Raw genomic sequence first — 18,199 nt, forward strand, 5'->3', positions numbered from 1 at the left:
CAGAAAATGAAGTAAAGCATCTTGGCGTAGCGAGCGCATCAGAACCGAAGCTTCAACAACAAAGGAAGAAGAATCGGTTTCTTTTATGTTTCATTCCTACTCATTTCGAATGGGTCGTGGCTTGTGTAGGATTTTCATCGAACAATTCTATTTTGATATCATTTTCCCACAATACAATAAATACTTGGATAATCATTTGCGTTTGTTGGACATCCGATAATCATAGAGTAGGCTGGTGTTCACTAGGAGGTTGATATAACTATCAGGGCCTAAAATTTTCATATATATTCAAAGAACGATGAAACAAAAAAGATTCACGTTCGTCTTTCCATTGCCTTCTTCGTTACTAAATACATACAACACAAAACAATGAAGACACAGTCTCCTCCTGTCTTGATTCTACGTAAACGAGTAGCAGAAGTAGCGACTTTCGTTTTCTTACGACAATCCGTATATTCAATCTCGGTTCAATTCACACTCACCAATTTTTGATTCTCATTTTGTCATAAAATGAAATCAAAGCAATGAGCATCTTAAAATACAACTAAAAGACAGTAAACACGGAAAATATGCACACCTCTCATGCTTCAGTCTTCCAATACTATCGCTAGCTCATAAATCCACAGAATTGAGCAGCGACAAATTATTAGTATATTTTCGTTTCCCCAGCATAAAGTTCAATATCGAAGGTCCTAATATTCTTAATCTCAAAGAGAAAACGAATGTGAGGAGGAAATAATGAAAATACAATCTTTTGAATTCACCCGCATGCTTTGTTTTACACGCCAATTTTTTATATTATGTTTCAGAAAAATATTTTGCTGAAACTGTTCAGCAAAACTGGATTTTCTAAGAGTTCAGCTTTGCAATTTTTGTTTCGCTGATTTTTATTAAAGCCCATTATTTTGACGAATATCAGCAAATTTATAGAATTTGATTGCTGAAACAATCAGTGAAGAAATGGCAATTTTGCTGAGTTCGCGCAAATTAATCTAACAATTCAGCAAATTTTGACAGTTTTGAATTGCTGTAATTTCAGTGAAATATTTTTTGCTGATAGTATTGCTGATATTTCAGCAAGGCAAAATTCAGCAAAATTTTGCTGATATTCGGCAATCAAAATTTAGCGTGTAGACCGTTGTTTCATTTTCGGTTTTGCAAAGTTCGTCGGACTTTCGTCATTTTCGTCTGATTTTAGCGATTGAAAAATACATTTTTCGACTCTGATCACTAGTATTTTACTCCAGACAAAGCCCGCCTCTCTAGGGTCTTTACCGTTTGGCATGTGGTGGCAGAAGCCAAGAATTGATCCACTGGGTTCCTGTTCCCATGTCGTAAGAAGCGACGAAAACTGAATTCTTTCTTCATTTCCCGCATCTTTTTTAGAAATTTTGTGAAATAAATTAGTAATTTAATTTTTATTATTCTTCCTGTATGTTCGTAACTAACCTGCTTGCTTTTCTTTCTAGCAGTTGGAACGATAATAAACGATACGTGCGTTGAATTATAAGTATGTCTGTCATGAAAAGTAATATTTCACTTGTAGGTTATTTATATTTTGGGTCGCTCAAAATTATTTAAAATTCTTGATAAAACCGATGCTTTATTAGCTGTAGCCTCAGTTGGTTTACCATTTCTTATTATTTTTTTCGAAAACATTTGAATTAAGTACATAACTAGACATTTTCTCGCTATTCATCGTTATAATATTCCTAAAATGTATCAATAGGATATCTCCAGATGACCGGACGCCCCAAAACTCCTAAAATATTGAGTCACGCTGGAATTTCAGAATACCTATCTCTACTTTTGTACTGTGACACTTGAGTATTTGCGGCCTCTAGTTTTAACAAGTATCGGACTAACACTCCTTTCATTTTTTGAAGTAGAATACTTCTAACGTTTCAATATGGGGCTCCCGTTTCAAATTTTTTTGCGGAGATATTTTTCCAGTATTCAAATGCGAATAACTTCTGTTGTACTGATCGAAATCGCTATATTTTTGCAATATCTGATTGAAAATATGTGCACGTATATTGTATTTGAATATGTAAAATGTACGTCTACTATAAATAACGAAAATACTGTATTTTGTGAAAGTGGTATTTATTTGCGCTGATTGGTCGTACAATTCAACCAAGCAGCAAGCGTTGCTAGGACTACCCCTTTCTTATCCTAGGGCACCAGCGGCTGCTAGTACAGTGGATCATAAGCGCGACTTCCGGAGGATTTTTCAATGAACTGTGCCACGTATAAAAACGGCACATAAGAAAAAATCGTCAGCTTGCCTTCTGACCTCGTAGTAGTTGCTACATTTTGTGTCAGCTCAAACTCTTCGGTTGGAACATATTCAATGACTGCCGCCAGGCATCATTCCATCCAATGATGCACAGGCGTGCCAATTTCATGCATACAATCATCAGCACACGTCGAAATCACAGTAACGCTCTTTTTTCGGAGTTCAATAAACGGATTTCAAGTGTGTGCGTGCGAAGGGGTGGTTGGGTGCGAGAGACCCAGTTCTCTTGCTCTTAAAGTTATGTGTGGCGTGCTCAGATCAATTCATCACGGCGTGCGCTCTAGAGTGCACTGCGGTGGGTGTATATAGATGATGTTGGCTTATTGGACAGTGATATTGTAAGTTTCTGCTGATGGTTTGATACTCGGGACAAACTGGGACAACTTTTTACATATCATCGTATATGCTGTTATAAACACAGTTTTTTTTAATTGTATAACTGCTGCATGTGCATTCACATTAAGACCGGTATATTTTATGTTCGGCTAAATAATTCAACGTTCAGTTTACTTATTTTGTTTGCGAATTTCGCAGATCAACTATTGAAGTGCTCCATTAAAAATATTGTGCTGGCGCTACATTCGTTGTCAGTTATTGTCATACGTTGAAATTGCAGTGTTATTGCGAAAACTCACACTAAGAAACCTGCTTGGTAAAGGTTTCAACGGTGTCGGGCCATTAGGCCGATAGCCGTTAGGCCGAATGCTGCAAGGCCGAACGTCATTAGGCCGAATGGGTCATCAAGCCGAATGTTATTAGGCCGAATGGGTCATTTGGCCGAACGCCATTTGGCCGAATGAGCCATTAAGCCGAATGGGTCATTAGGCCGAATGGGTCATTAGGCCGAATGGGTCATTAGGCCGAATAGGTCATTAGGCCGAATGGGTCAGCAGGCCGAATGACTAATTAAGCCGTATGTACCATTGGGCTGAACGCCAGTATCGTTAGCTATCATAAAGCAAAAGTAATAATTTCACAGTTAATATTGCCACGTCTTTGGGCTATCATGGGATGATTTTCAAAGCATGATGTAATGTAGTGCTTATCACATAATTCATGTTGTTAAATGAAATCTTGAAAAAAAAATCGTGTACTTTGCCCTTTTTAAACATTGCACTGGACTGGTTTATATTAGGGTCTTAGGGTCTAAGGAAGAAGCGGTACCGATGTCAGATAACCGACTGATTCAATGGATTTTCGCATTACGCCCTGCCAATTGATGGGCTTTAGATATTCAGTCTTTCTTGTACACCCCTTGTCTACTTCAATAGATAAGATGATCTAAGTGCTTTTGTTGGATTCAATATCTATCAATGAAAATATCATAATTTTTTTCTTCCAATCAGCAAGAACTGTTCTTATTTTTTGACGTCTTTTAAATTGTTTTAAATAATAGCTCCCCTATGGCATTATTAAATTGGATTGTTAGACGGAAGTTTTCGTATATTCGACCCATAAATAAGACGAAAATAGTTATCGTATAAGTGTCGCTTGTTATAACGATATACTCCAAATAGCCATCAATAGGACAAAGAAATAATATACCATTCTATTTGACACACTATAACAAAAATTATCGAAAACGAAAGAACAAAAAATTGAGATTTTCCGCATTATACAACACGAATAACAATGTTTAGTGGGATGCACATTTTGAAACTTAAATGTAATCGGACCACAAAGAGAACTAATCTAAAATGTTTTTCTTTCGAAACATGGGGAAAGAAAAAGAATAGATCAATTAAAGACATTCCCCCTTAAGCTAAGATTTTTATACAATCATCATTTTAGTTTAGTTAGTGCTTGATAGTCACATTTCAACACTTGTTACTATACCGATGCTAGGCAACCACCATATAAATCAAATCAAAGTAGGCTAATAGAAAAAGGTTTTCACTTCTCTTCCAATTCACTTTTTGTTCAGAAGCCTCAAGATATAGACGTGTCATAATGAGCGTGACTGATTCCGGTCCGGAAATTTTGAAAAGTTCCCGTGGCGGAGATGTTCTCCTATATGCTGGTTACCTTTATCACAAAAACAAACGCGTAAGTAACCCTTGAAATATATTTCTAACAATACTGAAAAAAGAGCTTATCTATTGTATAGGTTGACGACCATTTTTATTGGGAATGCCGTGAGAGGAAACACTTCAAGAATAGCGACAAAATGTGTTCATCTCGGATTTCCACAAAAGCTACTAGAGGTAGCCACACCGTGGTCAGCGCTGTCCTGGACCACAATCATGAACCGGACCCAATGGCTGTTGAAACAGTAAAGTTGCGTGCCGCTGAAGACAGTGGACCTCCAGCTAGAATTCTCCAAAAAACGGTAAGGGACCATTGCATTGGAGTTCAGCACCGATTGAGTCAGAACGCCCAATCAGGAATCAGAATATATTGGCTCAAATGGCACATTCCCCGTATGTCGCAGAACCAGCTTCACTCGATGAATTTGAACTTCCGGAAAACTTGAAGAATACGTTGGATGGTGCTCGATTCTTCCAAGGAAAAGTGACAGCTGATAGTGGGCAAGCAATGATTCTTCTTCTTACCAAGATCTAAGAAGGCTGTCTCTCGCACGATACTGGGTGACAGATGCCACCTTTGATACGGTACCTGGGCTCTTCAGGCAGTTGTTTTCTGTCCATGCAAGTGTTGGGCCCTGTCACACAAACAATATTCCTATGGTTTATGTTTTAATGACCAACAAAACCGAGGTTCTGTATCAAAAAGTCTTATGAAAATTGGTGGAAGTGTCTAACCAGATCGAAGTAGAATTGGCCCCCGAGCTGATCCTGACGGACTTTGAAAGAGGAATGATAAACGTCTTTCATAAAGAATTTCCAGACGCTGCCCAAGTTGGGTGTTTTCTTCACTTGTCTCAGAATCTCTGGAAAAAAGTTCAACAAAGCGGACTTGTCCCATTATTTTCTAGCCCTAACAGCAAGATGTACGAAAGCTATAAAAAACTTCAAGCTCTCGCTTTCTTACCTCCTGACGAAGTAACACGTGGTTATGAGATGATTTCGGCAGATCTTTCCGAGTCAATGCTGCCAGTAATCCAGTACATGGAAGAGACGTACATCCTCGGAAAGAAAAAACACGGAAAAAAGCAACAGCGCTGTCTCCCTATGTACCCGCCATCTTTTTGGTCTGTATATGCCAATGTAGTAAATGGCCTGCCAAGAATAACAAACCAGGTCGAATCGTGGCATAGTCGGTTGTCGAAACTTGTTGGAGCGCCACATGTTGGAACATGGAGGATGATTGACCAACTTCGTTTGGAACAGAAAGCTGGTAGTGCGCGGGCGGAAGTGTTCCTTGCTGGAGGAAGAGCCGCACAGAGGAATGAATACGCTCAGAAGGATGAAAGATTCCGAAGAGTCGTTACCAATTTTAAAACCTATACCATTAAGGATTACATTACTGCTATTGCAGCAAACTTATTCAACTAAATACCCGACCGCCGTCGGAAGCGGCGGACTCTCGCAAGCAAACCTGTGATCCACTCGTTTGCCCGAATTACTCAAACATGGGGGCTTTTTTTAGTTTAAGTCCGATGAAGCGGAGCGATGTCGGACAGCACTTGACTTGAAGCGAAGTGGCGTAGCCACATTCTGCCTCCCTGTTGTTTATTTATTCCATTACAGCGGTAAATATGCAATGATAAAGGTGTCGTACACATTTAGAAAAAATGAAAATTACACATTGATGTAAACAACATTGCGACGTATTTTGCTGTCTAATAGTGGAATTTTACATGTTTTGACATCTGAAATAAAATATTGTGTAACTTTTGATGTAGAACTCGGTTGAATGGAGATGGAGAATTGTTAACAAAGTGCATTTTTATATGTTCTTGAATGTAAATTCAAGTGAATTTATGCTCCTTTTATGAGCATCTTGCGAGATGTAAATATTTTTAAGTATGTAAATATTCCACACATTATTATGCTAAGTTTAAAAAGAATAGTAAAAACTAACTCTTCATTGAAAGTTTTCAGTTCCAACCGCTCTATTTATCATTCTTTTTGGTCCATTCGGCCTAATGGCCCATTCGGCCTAATGGCCCATTCGGCTTAATGACCCATTCGGCCTAATGGCCCATTCGGCCTAATGGTCCATTTGGCCTAATGGCCCATACGGCCTAATGACCCGTTCGGCCAAATGGCCTTCGGCCTAATGACCTCTTCGGCCTAATGGCAGTCGGCCTTCGGTCGAACGACATTCGGCCTACCGGCTTTCGGCCTAACGACCCAGCATCGTTTCAACTAAAGAGACTAGAATAACAAAGAGACGCCATGTTTCGTTTGGAATTCCAATTTAACTGTCAATGTCATTCCAAACGAACAAGAGAGTTGTCAATCGTAAATGTTTAGCATTTAAAATTAAATTACTAAATATTTTAAAGATAAAAGTAATATATTCAAACCAAATTTGTTACAATACCAGCGTGTTTAGAAACGCTAAAGAGAAAATGGTTTGATTTGATGGGAGGACGAAATTTGGGTACCAGTTTAGATATGTGCATCGGCTTATTTAGCCCCAAGTTGGTGCCAGTTACTGACGAGATAAATTCGAAACGTAAAAATGGAACGTATTTTCAATTATTGTATCTCATAAGACAGGCCAAAATCGTATTCGAAGCAACTACCATAATAAAGATAAAGAAAAAAACTGGTTTGGATATTGCATTGCAATTATATTATACGGACCTCATAAGTTAGTCAGTTACATGGTATGACTTTACCATTCAAGGCATGAGATTACAAAAAAAGCAAATTAAATGCCAGTTTGCGTGTTTTTAAGGGAGTTGTGTACGCTAAAGAAGCTCCTCTACGCAGAATACCGAAAATATACAAAAGCTATGCAGTGATGGGAAATGGAGAGGAGTAACAAAAATCGGCAACACTAATTGCATGAAAATTGAAATGGTGACTTTAAGCCAGTTGTGAAAGTTCATTATCAATACGTATATGCTAAATAAACTGAAATAAGAAGTTTTTTTCCTTTTTCTGAATGCGCCCGAACTTTTTCCTAAAATGATTCGTAAATAGCTGGGTAAAGAAACCCTGGTTAAGATAGATTAGTCGTCTGATATTAGCTTTAACCGACAATCTTGATTGCAAACCAATTTTGCTGATTTTGTTAGGTTATTAAATCGTTAAATAGAATTGCATCCTTCACGGACTCAGAAAAGTTCGTTGATAGCTTCATGTGGTTATTTGGGAAGGCACATATACTAGTATTAAGAGTGAAGCAGAATACAAACAGAATAGAAGAATAGTGTGCATATGTGTGTATGAACCTGCGGGTTGCTGTGCCGAGTGTGATGGTCCAATGTCTAGCGGCTCACCGTACTGATTGTAGTTGATACCGTTGGCAGCGGCCGCTGTTTGATGGGTTGGGGGTGCGATCGGTTGATGGAAGGGATTGTTGTTGATGTTTTGACCGTGCAAAATGGGACCGGAGTTTGGGTCTTGGGCGTGGATCTGCTGAAGTAGTTGCTCGATGCGGATGTTAGGTGGAATGTTTTGCGGATTGGGTCCTAGTGCATTGATGAGTTGCTTGTCTAGCGGATGATGAGGTAGCTGACCGCCCGGTGGTAGCGGAACGGCTCCTGGTGGTCCGCTCACGTGAATGTATGGGTTGTACTCATTGTAGCCAGGCTTAATTTCCGGCCCATAATAACCAGGTGGACCAGGTCTTTGAACTCCAAGAGTGGCTGGTTTCGGGCCATCGTCGTAATTACCGTAATCATACTTATTACCACCAGATTCAGTCTGTTCATTGCCAGTGAAAATATTGTTGAAATGATCTTTCTTAGTATCATCTTTAGGATATTTCTTATGGGGTTTCTCCTGAGGTACCTTCGGAGGTTTTCCGTCGATTGTGGGATAGAATGGAACATGCTGAGGATCTTTTGGTTCTTCTGGTTCTTTCTCCTGTTTCGGTTTGTCCCCTTTCTCAGTTTTTGGAGCTTTTGTTGGAAGAAACTGGTCTGGCATAAGAAGCGGCTTCAGCACATCATTGCCTGGAAAGTGGTGATCAACATGGTTTCATGAAAATGAAGTGATTATATGCAAGGATAGCGAACGAGCTGTTATGAACTATGCATGTTACCAGGGATACGTGAAATAGATTTAGTAGAAAAGAAGTTAACCATTTCTCGAGCTGACTATGTTACACTTACCTGTTAAAGCTGGCTCTCCGGTGGAACAAACCCAATGCTTACAACAATCATCATCCGGAAGTGGCGCAAGACGTGCCATTCTTGGACTACAAGGCAAACTGGGTGGAGGTATTGCTGGAACTGGTGGACATGCCGGTCTGCATTCGACTTTTCCGGATTCACAGTAACAGTGTTGGTCACATCCGGTTAAATTACTTGGAATTTCGGACCAATTGTCAAAAGCTTGACCCTTGAAACTGCAGGTCCCGTTATCGACACACCTCATACGTTCCGGACAACAACGTGGGACAATAGCGCGAAACGTAGCTGGATCCGGTTCCCAGCGTAGACAGTGGGGATCCAAAACATCTAACCCAAAGTGTGAAGGACATTCAATTTTAGCACAATGAACGCCTGCGTCTGTACAGAGACACAGTGCGTTACAGTCGTCGTGGAACTGTTGGTTTTTCGTGTACATTTTTCCCTTGTACTCGCATTGATCAATCTCTCCAATAAAATCACCCTTACCGACACTGTCAGCCGTTGTCGATGAAGTAGGTGATGCCGTCGAGGGAGACATCATGAGCGCACTGTTCTGCTCGTGATCATCTAGAATAACGTCACAAAACTCACGATTACAACAGACATCATTTGGATCGGGAACCGTTACACAATGCTCGGAACGTGTTTCGTTCATCGCAGGACACCGTGGCACACAGTCCAGCTCACCATCGCTGTTACAGGTGCAGATCTTTTCGCAACCCATCTCCACCTTGGCGTTGACGTTGTAGGATTGATTGCGATAGATGCAGCTTGTAACGATCGCCGTCGATGTCGTGGGGATCTTATCCGTAGTTTCTGAAAAAATACAATTGCATAAACAAATAATTGTTCGAATTAGGTTTTTGCAGTTACGTAAAGCAAGGTGTATTGATGTGATCAAGTTTCTCATTCATCAGTTCAGTGTACCAATTCCATTCTTCGCTTTGATCGCATAACTTGAAAAAAACTTCTGTTTGCTTTACCTCATCTGTTGAACTTTTGCGAAAAAAAAATCAATTCTGCTTTCGCATTGATTCGTCAGCATCAGCTCATCAATACCGGGAAGCAGACGGAGAAATACATTCATTTACAATTTCAATTTTTGCCGATTTTTATGCTTTGTTGCCACAACACCGGCTAGACCCGCGATGCCGATGGTCAGGTTGTTCCGTGGTCAGAGCATCTTTACCTTCATAAATAAGGTCTTCGTTTGGTGGTGATTTATACGATTAGATAACAATCGATAGTAAATCTTTTCACCTTGCATTAGGTGGGCGGTAGATGGCAGAAAATCCCCACATATTGCGCTGTCATTGCTTCATCGACCCAGTGAGCAAATTTTCTGGCAGAGACCGCTCTGCTAGATTTCTGTAAGTCTTGGTCTTCAAACGATGTGCACAGAGGGCGAAATACACCGATGGGAGATTGAACAGAATTAACACATCAGTCGAAGATATGTTAACCAATTTGTATAGTATTTCGAGGTATAAATGAATTTTATAAAAAAAATTGATAACTAATTTCGAGAAAATCTTTCGAAAGCGACACGAAAAATCAAACCATCATTATTCAACACCACAGATAAAAGACGATTAGGCTCGATTCGAATACCCGCTACTGAAATTTAGAGTAAATTAGACATCGGAAACACGTTTGGCAAACGTTTGTAGGTGGCGCCGTGATCGATGCAGTACAGTTGAAGTGCAGCTGTCAAATATGTATAGCAAACAGATGCGTAGGTGGCATTAGTGAAACGTCGATTTCCAGCGTTCATCAATTTGAAAGTTTACACATGTTTTTGAAAAAAAATATTGTTCTAGCCCGAATCCCTAACACTATAACACCCCATAAAAATACTATGAATATGGTCTGCGCCAAATTTTAAAACCATAAAAACACCCATCAATAAACCTGGATGTCGTTTTTACATGGGACCTTCCGGACCATGGTGATGGTGTTTTCTTGAGTTGAACCCGTTTCAAACACTATCAAAACACCATGAAGTGGGCGTGAATTTGAACCATGAGCATGGGGGAATTATGGCCCTGGCGTGCCGTTTTCTCAGAAGACTTCGTAAAATCAGTTCACGCTAGATGGTTAAAGGCGATTTTCTCTGGAGACTGTACGTGCGGATTTATTTTCTGAGCAGATGATTAATTAAGGAATACAACCCACCTATATCATACATAAATTTGAGGAATTTAGTTGAATATTCGTTCATTCACCAACCGTTATATTAATTCGGTTTGGAAACACGTAAAAATGCCCGATATCCAAAAGATTCGACCGAAACTCGTTCATGTTTAACCCTCAAAAAGGCAAGGGCTCTCAGAAGCCCAGCTAGTTAAAGTTCTCTAGTTTCAATGAACTTGTATTTTGAAATACAAATGGTCGAGGGTTTTCTGGCTTTCGGTTCTCTCACTGACAAAACGACAGAAAAGAAAATTTTTCGATTTCATTGGATGTTAGGAGCGATCCTTCTTGAAGTCACAATTTTAGCTTGCCTTTTTGAGGGTCAACTGTCGGTCATTTTAATAAATTCCAGCCATACATCTATATTCATGAAATTAGTTGACGCTAGGTGTTTGATATACCAAGAGTATACTGAGGAGACAATTTTTAATATCGGTGACTGGGTGGTTAATTGTTGTGCAAATAATTAGATTTGTATTACCATGGTATTTTGCTTTTTTAGCCCCAGACTCATCTTTCAGTTTCTTATAACTCCCCCAATTTCTGTTTCGCCATTCGTATTCCTAAAGTTTTCACTTTGCGCTGGGTTCTAGGCCCGCGTATAAAAGAATTCTCCTATAAAACATCCAGCAGGTGAAATGGATGTCGAACAAGATTCGTCATCGAAGACTTCAACGCCTGTTCAAAATCATGCCCATTGAACTCGGTCGGAACTGATCTTCTTTCGGATCAAACGTGAATTCTTCGCCCAGAAAAGCTCAGCATTGTGATCTCCTGTCTAAAACAGGCAATGGATTTTATTGAAGACAAGCCTTTTATAAAGGACTACCGCGTCTACATATCAGTTCGCATAGTTGAGATTGACGGTGTGGTTACCGATCCTATTTGGTTATACGTGGGTGAATGGGGTTAACTGTTTCAAGGACCTCTTTCTCCAGTGATTGAAGATTTTGAAAGATCGCACAGGATGGGACAAAATTGTATGTCCCTTCATAGTCCGATCGTGTGACCAATACGATGACTTTGCCTAATTACATGTTCTTCGACAAGTTTCGTATGCGTGTTCGTAGCGCGCGTCATGTTTTGCACTAAACATAAGCAAACGGACCATTTTAGCAATATTATGTTGAGAAGTCGTCGTTACTAATCTGAAGCTCTCGATTAGATGTTCTTCATAGCTTCTTGCCCCTACGAGTCACGAGTGTGAATCCTCCGTCCTTGCTAGTAGCTTCTTCACTGATGGTATTGGCTGTTGAGTTTGATGTACGTACAGCTTTTGTAGTTGTCGGTATGTCCCGAATATCAACCACAAATTTGCAACCATTTATGATTGAGGTAATTGTAGTAGAAATTGATTTGTCTTTGTTTTTGAATTGCATTCCCTATATTGTATTCCCCCCTTTGAAATACCTGGAAAATTGTTCCTCTGTGTCTCGTCCGTAATTGATTCAGCTTCTCCGAAATACGAGATAAATCTTTCACTGGCCACTTTTTTAATAAGTTACCACAGTTTTCAGCTATTATGGGAAGTGAACCTTTTCGTCAGGGTCAATTTGTTGGACTTTATTAGCACTAAATGGTGACTTCCGTAAGCTTTATTTTTACTCTCAGTAAATGTTCCACATCTTAAATGCTCGGTTTTATGTGGAAAGACCAGAAGTTAATGGCCACTTTGTGTGGCCAAAGGAATCATGTTTTGTTGTTGAGACTCAGTCAGCTCGATAGATCACCATGGCAAAGAAAAAGAAGCAGTTTCCCTTCCCAAATAATGAAAACAAAATAAAAGTAACTCTTTTGTCATTCGCTTTGCGCTGGCTCGGGCAGAAGCAAAAAGCACACTGAATATATTCTGGTTGCAGTTGAAAATCGAAACATTGAATTTGCGCCTTTTGCTTTTTTCCCTATTTACAGAGTGGGCAACTAATGTGCATCTTGTGTACATGTTAGAGAATCAAGTTGCGCATCATCTACACCAGTTGCGCTTTAGTTGCGTACGCTGAAAATAGGAGAAAAACTGAAAGGCGTAAGTTCACTATTTCGATTTTCAATTGCAACCAGAATATTTATCAACTGGCAATCATCCGAGTTTGCGGCATGTTCGGATACTTTGAAGTAACTTAGCACCTTTAGAATCGCATTCGATCAATATGTCCAGCCCCAATTATGGGATGCAGCCGTAATGTTTGTTCGAAAAATTCAAATCAGGAAATATGTTCACAACACAACCCATCAACCTACCGGATCGTCCATCAACGAGTCGTTCGGACGCACTGCCACACACTAGTTTGGCACAGCACTCGTCTGTCTTGGAGGGACTCTCGTAGCAACCGGCCTCGGGTAGATCTTTGCCCCGTTTGACGAACGGCCGGGCACAGCGAGGTTCACATCGCCATTTGCCATCTTCCTCGCAGGTACAGCGTTCCTCGCATCCTCGATCAACGGTCTGATTCGTCTGTGAAATAGAAGATGGAGAAGAGTGATGATTATTGGCATTGAAGATGTTAAAGAGTTAAAAAAAATTTGAATGTCAAACGAATATTACGTCCTATTATTTAAGATAAATTATTAAGAATATTGATTGATTATTTTATGCGTAACTCAATAAAGAGCTGATACATTATTATATTTTGTGTATTTGAGTTTCGTATGTCATAAAATAACTTCTTTGTAGGATAATCGACCCAAACGCGAAAATGTAAACTAGACGAACTATCCCAAATTCGAGTAAATTTTTTCTTGAGCATATTTTTCTTATCCGGTTGATGCAAATTTCGTAAAAATATCAATTTCGATTCAAGATCCCACCTCCCTCTCCCCTCATTCGTACGGTGACTCTCGGACCGATAAGACATTCTCTCGGACCGATAAGACATTCATAATCCCTTCAGTCCAACACCATAAAGTATAGAATTTTATCCAGATCATGTCACACACACTGCCAATTTCAACGTTTGAAATAGCTCACTTAAAGCATTCACACTGGTATTGAAATGCTCTATGGCGCTGTAAAACTTATTCCGAAGACGTACAATACCGATTGTTCAGGTTCCATCATAAAAGTAATCAGACTGAACAGTTATTTTCGATTTGTTTTCCTTCACCTACGACAGGTCGAGGAAAACTAATCGGTGAACACACTACTACAGTTACAAATTGTAAAGTACTCTACTGCAAAGCTCGCTAACGCGCTTTCAAAGTTATCTCATGCGTTTTCCGCCCATTAGAGTTTTAAACATTTTTTTTTCTTTTGTGTGTGCGCGTTAATATCCGTTTTTTGGCCAGCAGTGCAGTATAGCAGCAGTGTTTCTTTACCTATATACCGTTATACAAGTTACGTAGAGTAAGATGGGGCAAAAGTGCGCACCTAACAGTTTTCGTGAAATAACTATTGGTAGAAAAGCACTAGAAAATCAGCTTGATTACAAATTATTACTCTCATCACACATCTTCAAAACGTAATACTTATCTCTTGGTTTTGCTTGTAATCCGAGAAATAGTTATTTTCTTATGAATAGTCAAATGCGCACTTTTGCCCCATGGTCGGGGCAAGAGTGCGCATAACACGGGGCAAAAGTGTGCACAGCTTAAATAGCCGATTTATTTCCGCCCATAAATTAAACTAATCAATTTTAGGATATCCATCCCCTCTTACTCTTCCTTCATAACTAAAAAGTACCCCTCCCTCTGCCTCGGTTGATGTTGTTCAGTTTTCCATTATGTTGAAAAAACTTGAATGTTTCATCTTTTAGACAATTTGGTTCATGATCAAACTGTCACCCCTGGTAACATCATTATTTGTCATAGTTGGGTAGATCACTACAAGAATTCTTGCGAATATGCTATTTATATTGGAAATACATATTTATTTACATATTCATAGTTTTTTGGTTCTTTTTTAATTACTCTGAGCTTTCAGCACTCTATATTTTTCCTTGGAACCAGTTATGCTGATGCTTTTGTTCCTAAACCGCTCATATCAGTCGTAATTTGACCGGTGAGCTCGCAGTTATTGAAGATGCTGGTCCTTTCTTTAAATCATGGAAGAATTAGTTCAATTTTTATATAAAAAGCTTCACTCGCGTGTTTTGATTTGGGGCGGATATGCTATGCGCACTTTTACCCCACTGTCAGTTTTTTAACTTATTCAATTGTTAAGAAAATTACTGATTTTTTTCATCAAATCAAATATATCTCGCAACGAACCATATGTTGAAGATTTTTAGGGTACTGTAGTTTTATAGATCCTGATTTATTCAAACAGCTAATTTATGATTCCCAAAATTCAAAAAATAATATCAAATCATCGAAAAATGGTCCTTCCCCCTTAATTTCAAGCCACTATATTCAAACCTTTTATGCTTATATGTGCGATTAGTTGACTTAATGATACACTAAATCCATACAGAGTTGCCAGGTTCTAGCGCTTGTGTGCTTCTAAAAGTCCTATGCGCACTTTTGCCCCTCGCGCACTTTTACCCCACCTTACTCTATTATATTACATTCCTCATTTTAGTTTTTCCTACCAGTTTGCTCTGGGTAAAATGCCTGTGCAAAAATGACTTTCCATGACAATGATGCATCTCAAGGTTAGTTGGATGTCGAAAAAAATCGACTCTCCGACCAAAATTGAACCCATCCCTCTCAACTGGGCCCTTTGTTACCTTTTCCGAACCAAAGACAATTTTTTTTTTAAATTTATTGTAAATTCCTCGAGTTCTGCCAAAATGATATTTGGTGGTGACAGAAATATCGCAAATTCAACCCAATAAACTTCGGCAGGTGCTAAATAGTTTGAGCCAAGCAAATTATATTGTTGGCTACGGGCCTTTTACGAAGGAGTACAGAGTGTATGTACCAGCTAATCAGGTTGAAATAAATGGGGTCGATTCCGATTCGAGTTTGTATCCCACAGATCTGCTGACACAGGGGATTGGCTATTTCAAAGACCCCATGCTTCAAGAAGTGAACTGCAAACGACCGCATTTATCATCGGTCGCAGCTGGCGGGGAAAGGCCACATGTCGACTCGAACTTTTATTGGGTGACCTTCGTCGGGTCTGCTCCACCCAACTATCTCCTCTTTGATAAGGTTAGTCTACCTGTTCACCTTTTTTGTGCCGCGGGTCATGAACTGCACAAATTGCATTCAATTGGGACGTAAAGCCACTCATTGTAGCAAAAGACACGTTGTGGGAAATGCAGTGGGAATCATGTGGATGATTCCTGTGGAAGGGATGTTGAAAAGTGTCTCTACTGTGGGGGAAACCCACATGTCATGTCTCGCGTACAAACAGCTGGAGAAGAAGCTGAAGAGTACCTATCAGGGAGACACTAAGCGATCTTTTGCAGAAATGTTAAAGAGAGTTACGTCACTAATATTTATACAAACTTTCACATTTCCTCTCCTAAGTAACTTGCTCCTGGTCTCACAAATTTGAACTCAGAAAAGGTGTTTCCGGCACTTCCTGGGACATAACAAGCCCCAAGTATTCCCATATTTCATCCGAAGAAAGAAACCCTTCCCTAGCTTGAATCTTGAATCTTTTGATAGCTAATTCATTGGACGTGATCAGGGATTTGATCACATTTCTACGGTGGAATGCAGAAGCATTATCCCGGATTCCATTAAAATTTTAATAAATAATTTGAAATGTGATGCATTTGCATTATTCGAAAAATGGCCTACTTCCGAAATAGCCCACAAATTTAACAATTTTATTACTATTCACTTGGATCGAGAAGACTCTTACATCTCCGTCGAATAAATTAACAAACACGGGACCTAAAACAAGTCCAATAAAATGAGAAAAATCAACAAAATGAATCAAATGAATAAATTAATTAAATTTGGTGCAAAATTAAAGCGAATACAAGTGATAAAATGATTCATTAAAATAAAATGGATATTATGAAAAGATTTATGAAATACACAAAATGCAAATAAGGAATTAAAAGCGCGAAATGAATGTAAAGGGCGAAAACGAAAGTATTGCGACACATTCAACAGGGCATAACTTTTTTACCATTGGGTAAAAATCAACCAAATTTTGCACACTTTCTAATTGATGTGTATTGTTTACATGCTGTCAAACTCGAAGTGTGTTTTTCGATTCAACGAAAATGGAGGTGAACCAACGCGAGTCGAGAGAACAAATTCTTTCCAAATACCTGGAATTTCCTGACCTGTCGCACCAGCAGTTGGGAAAAATGTTGAACATTCATCAATCAACCGTCTCCAGAGTGTTGAAGCGGTTCCAAGAGCGGTTGACGTTGGACCACGGCAAAGAAGCTGGAAGAAAACCGGGACCGGAGAACAAAAAGACGGAGGGAAAGGTGAAGCGGACGATTAAAGCAAATCCCAACGTCTCAAGCCGTGATTTGGCTAAAAAGATCGGCATGTCGCAGAGCTACGTCCAGAATGCAAAGAAGAGAGCTGGACTACATACATACAAGCTTTCCAAACCGCGATGAGCGGCAACAATCGACGGCTAAAACTCGGGCATGGAAGCTCTACGAGAAGATGCTGACAAAATATGGCTGCTGTGTGATGGACTACGAAACGTATATAAAAGCCGATTTTAAGCAAATTCCGGGGTTGGAGTTTTTCACGAGATCTACAAATCTGAGTGCCTCGAGAAGCGCCTTTTGCCGTTCTTGTAGCAGCACGACGAAGCTCCGCTATTTTGGCCAGATTTGGCATCATTCCACTATTCTAAAAGTGTCCTGGAGTGGTATGAGACCAATTCTGTACATTTTGTTCCAAAGGACATGAATCCGCCAAACTGTCCAGAGCTGCGCCCGGTGGAGCAGTACTGGGCAATGATGAAGCGGGAACTTCGGAAGAGCACGCAGACAGTCAAAGACGAGAAGGATATGTTAAGAAAATGGAAAAAAACTGAGAAACTGGTACCGGATGACACTGTAAAGACTTTGATGGAGGGCATCAAGCGAAAATGCCTTCAATTTTACACTCAAGGCTCCATCGATTAACTTTTCTTTTGATTTTTGAATGTGTATAGAACTACCCCAAAATTTTGGTTTGATTTTAAACATAAGAAAATTGGCATGACATTTTCGGTGTCGCAATAATTTCGTGTTCGCCCGTTAATCTTCCTAGTGAATAAAAATGAATAAAATTAATATAATTAATATATAGAGGTAAATGAATCAAACAAATACAATGAATAGAAATAATACCTTTTGTTATTTGTAACAGTAATAAATAGAATGAATTGGTAAAACAAATGAATATTTCAAAGGTTTTCTTCCATTTATTTCCACTATGTTTTTATAGTTAAACGCACTTGCACTTCAATATTTAACATATACCGGCATTTCGATTACTACTTGTAATCTTCTTCAATGTTTGTATAGACTGATACAAAAAACTATAAACTATAAAAAATCATAGTGGAATTATATGGAAAAAAACCTTTGAAATATTACGTACATTTCACTAAGACCTCCGTTCGTGTATAAATTGTGAAAACAAAT

The 18,199-nt window shown here is 39.3% G+C and overlaps 1 protein-coding gene across 5 annotated transcripts in view; it reads right to left on the reverse strand.

The window, feature by feature from the left end:
• LOC131684445 (putative epidermal cell surface receptor) overlaps window positions 1–18,199 on the reverse strand; it is a 153,281-nt gene that overhangs the window by 6,760 nt on the left and 128,322 nt on the right. For 3 of the 5 annotated variants that reach the window (XM_058967314.1, XM_058967315.1, XM_058967313.1), the window contains exons 4-6: window positions 12,945–13,158; window positions 8,493–9,329; window positions 7,608–8,333 (exon numbers count right to left, since the gene is read on the reverse strand). In XM_058967314.1, the coding sequence (XP_058823297.1) occupies window positions 7,608–8,333; window positions 8,493–9,329; window positions 12,945–13,158 (1,777 nt within the window). The remainder of the gene's footprint in view (window positions 1–7,607; window positions 8,334–8,492; window positions 9,330–12,944; window positions 13,159–18,199) is intronic. The other 2 variants (XM_058967316.1, XM_058967317.1) reach the window with 2 other exon arrangements.

Source organism: Topomyia yanbarensis, chromosome 2 (genome assembly GCF_030247195.1).
Source record: "Topomyia yanbarensis strain Yona2022 chromosome 2, ASM3024719v1, whole genome shotgun sequence".
In the NCBI taxonomy this organism is placed as follows: Eukaryota; Metazoa; Arthropoda; class Insecta; order Diptera; family Culicidae; genus Topomyia; species Topomyia yanbarensis.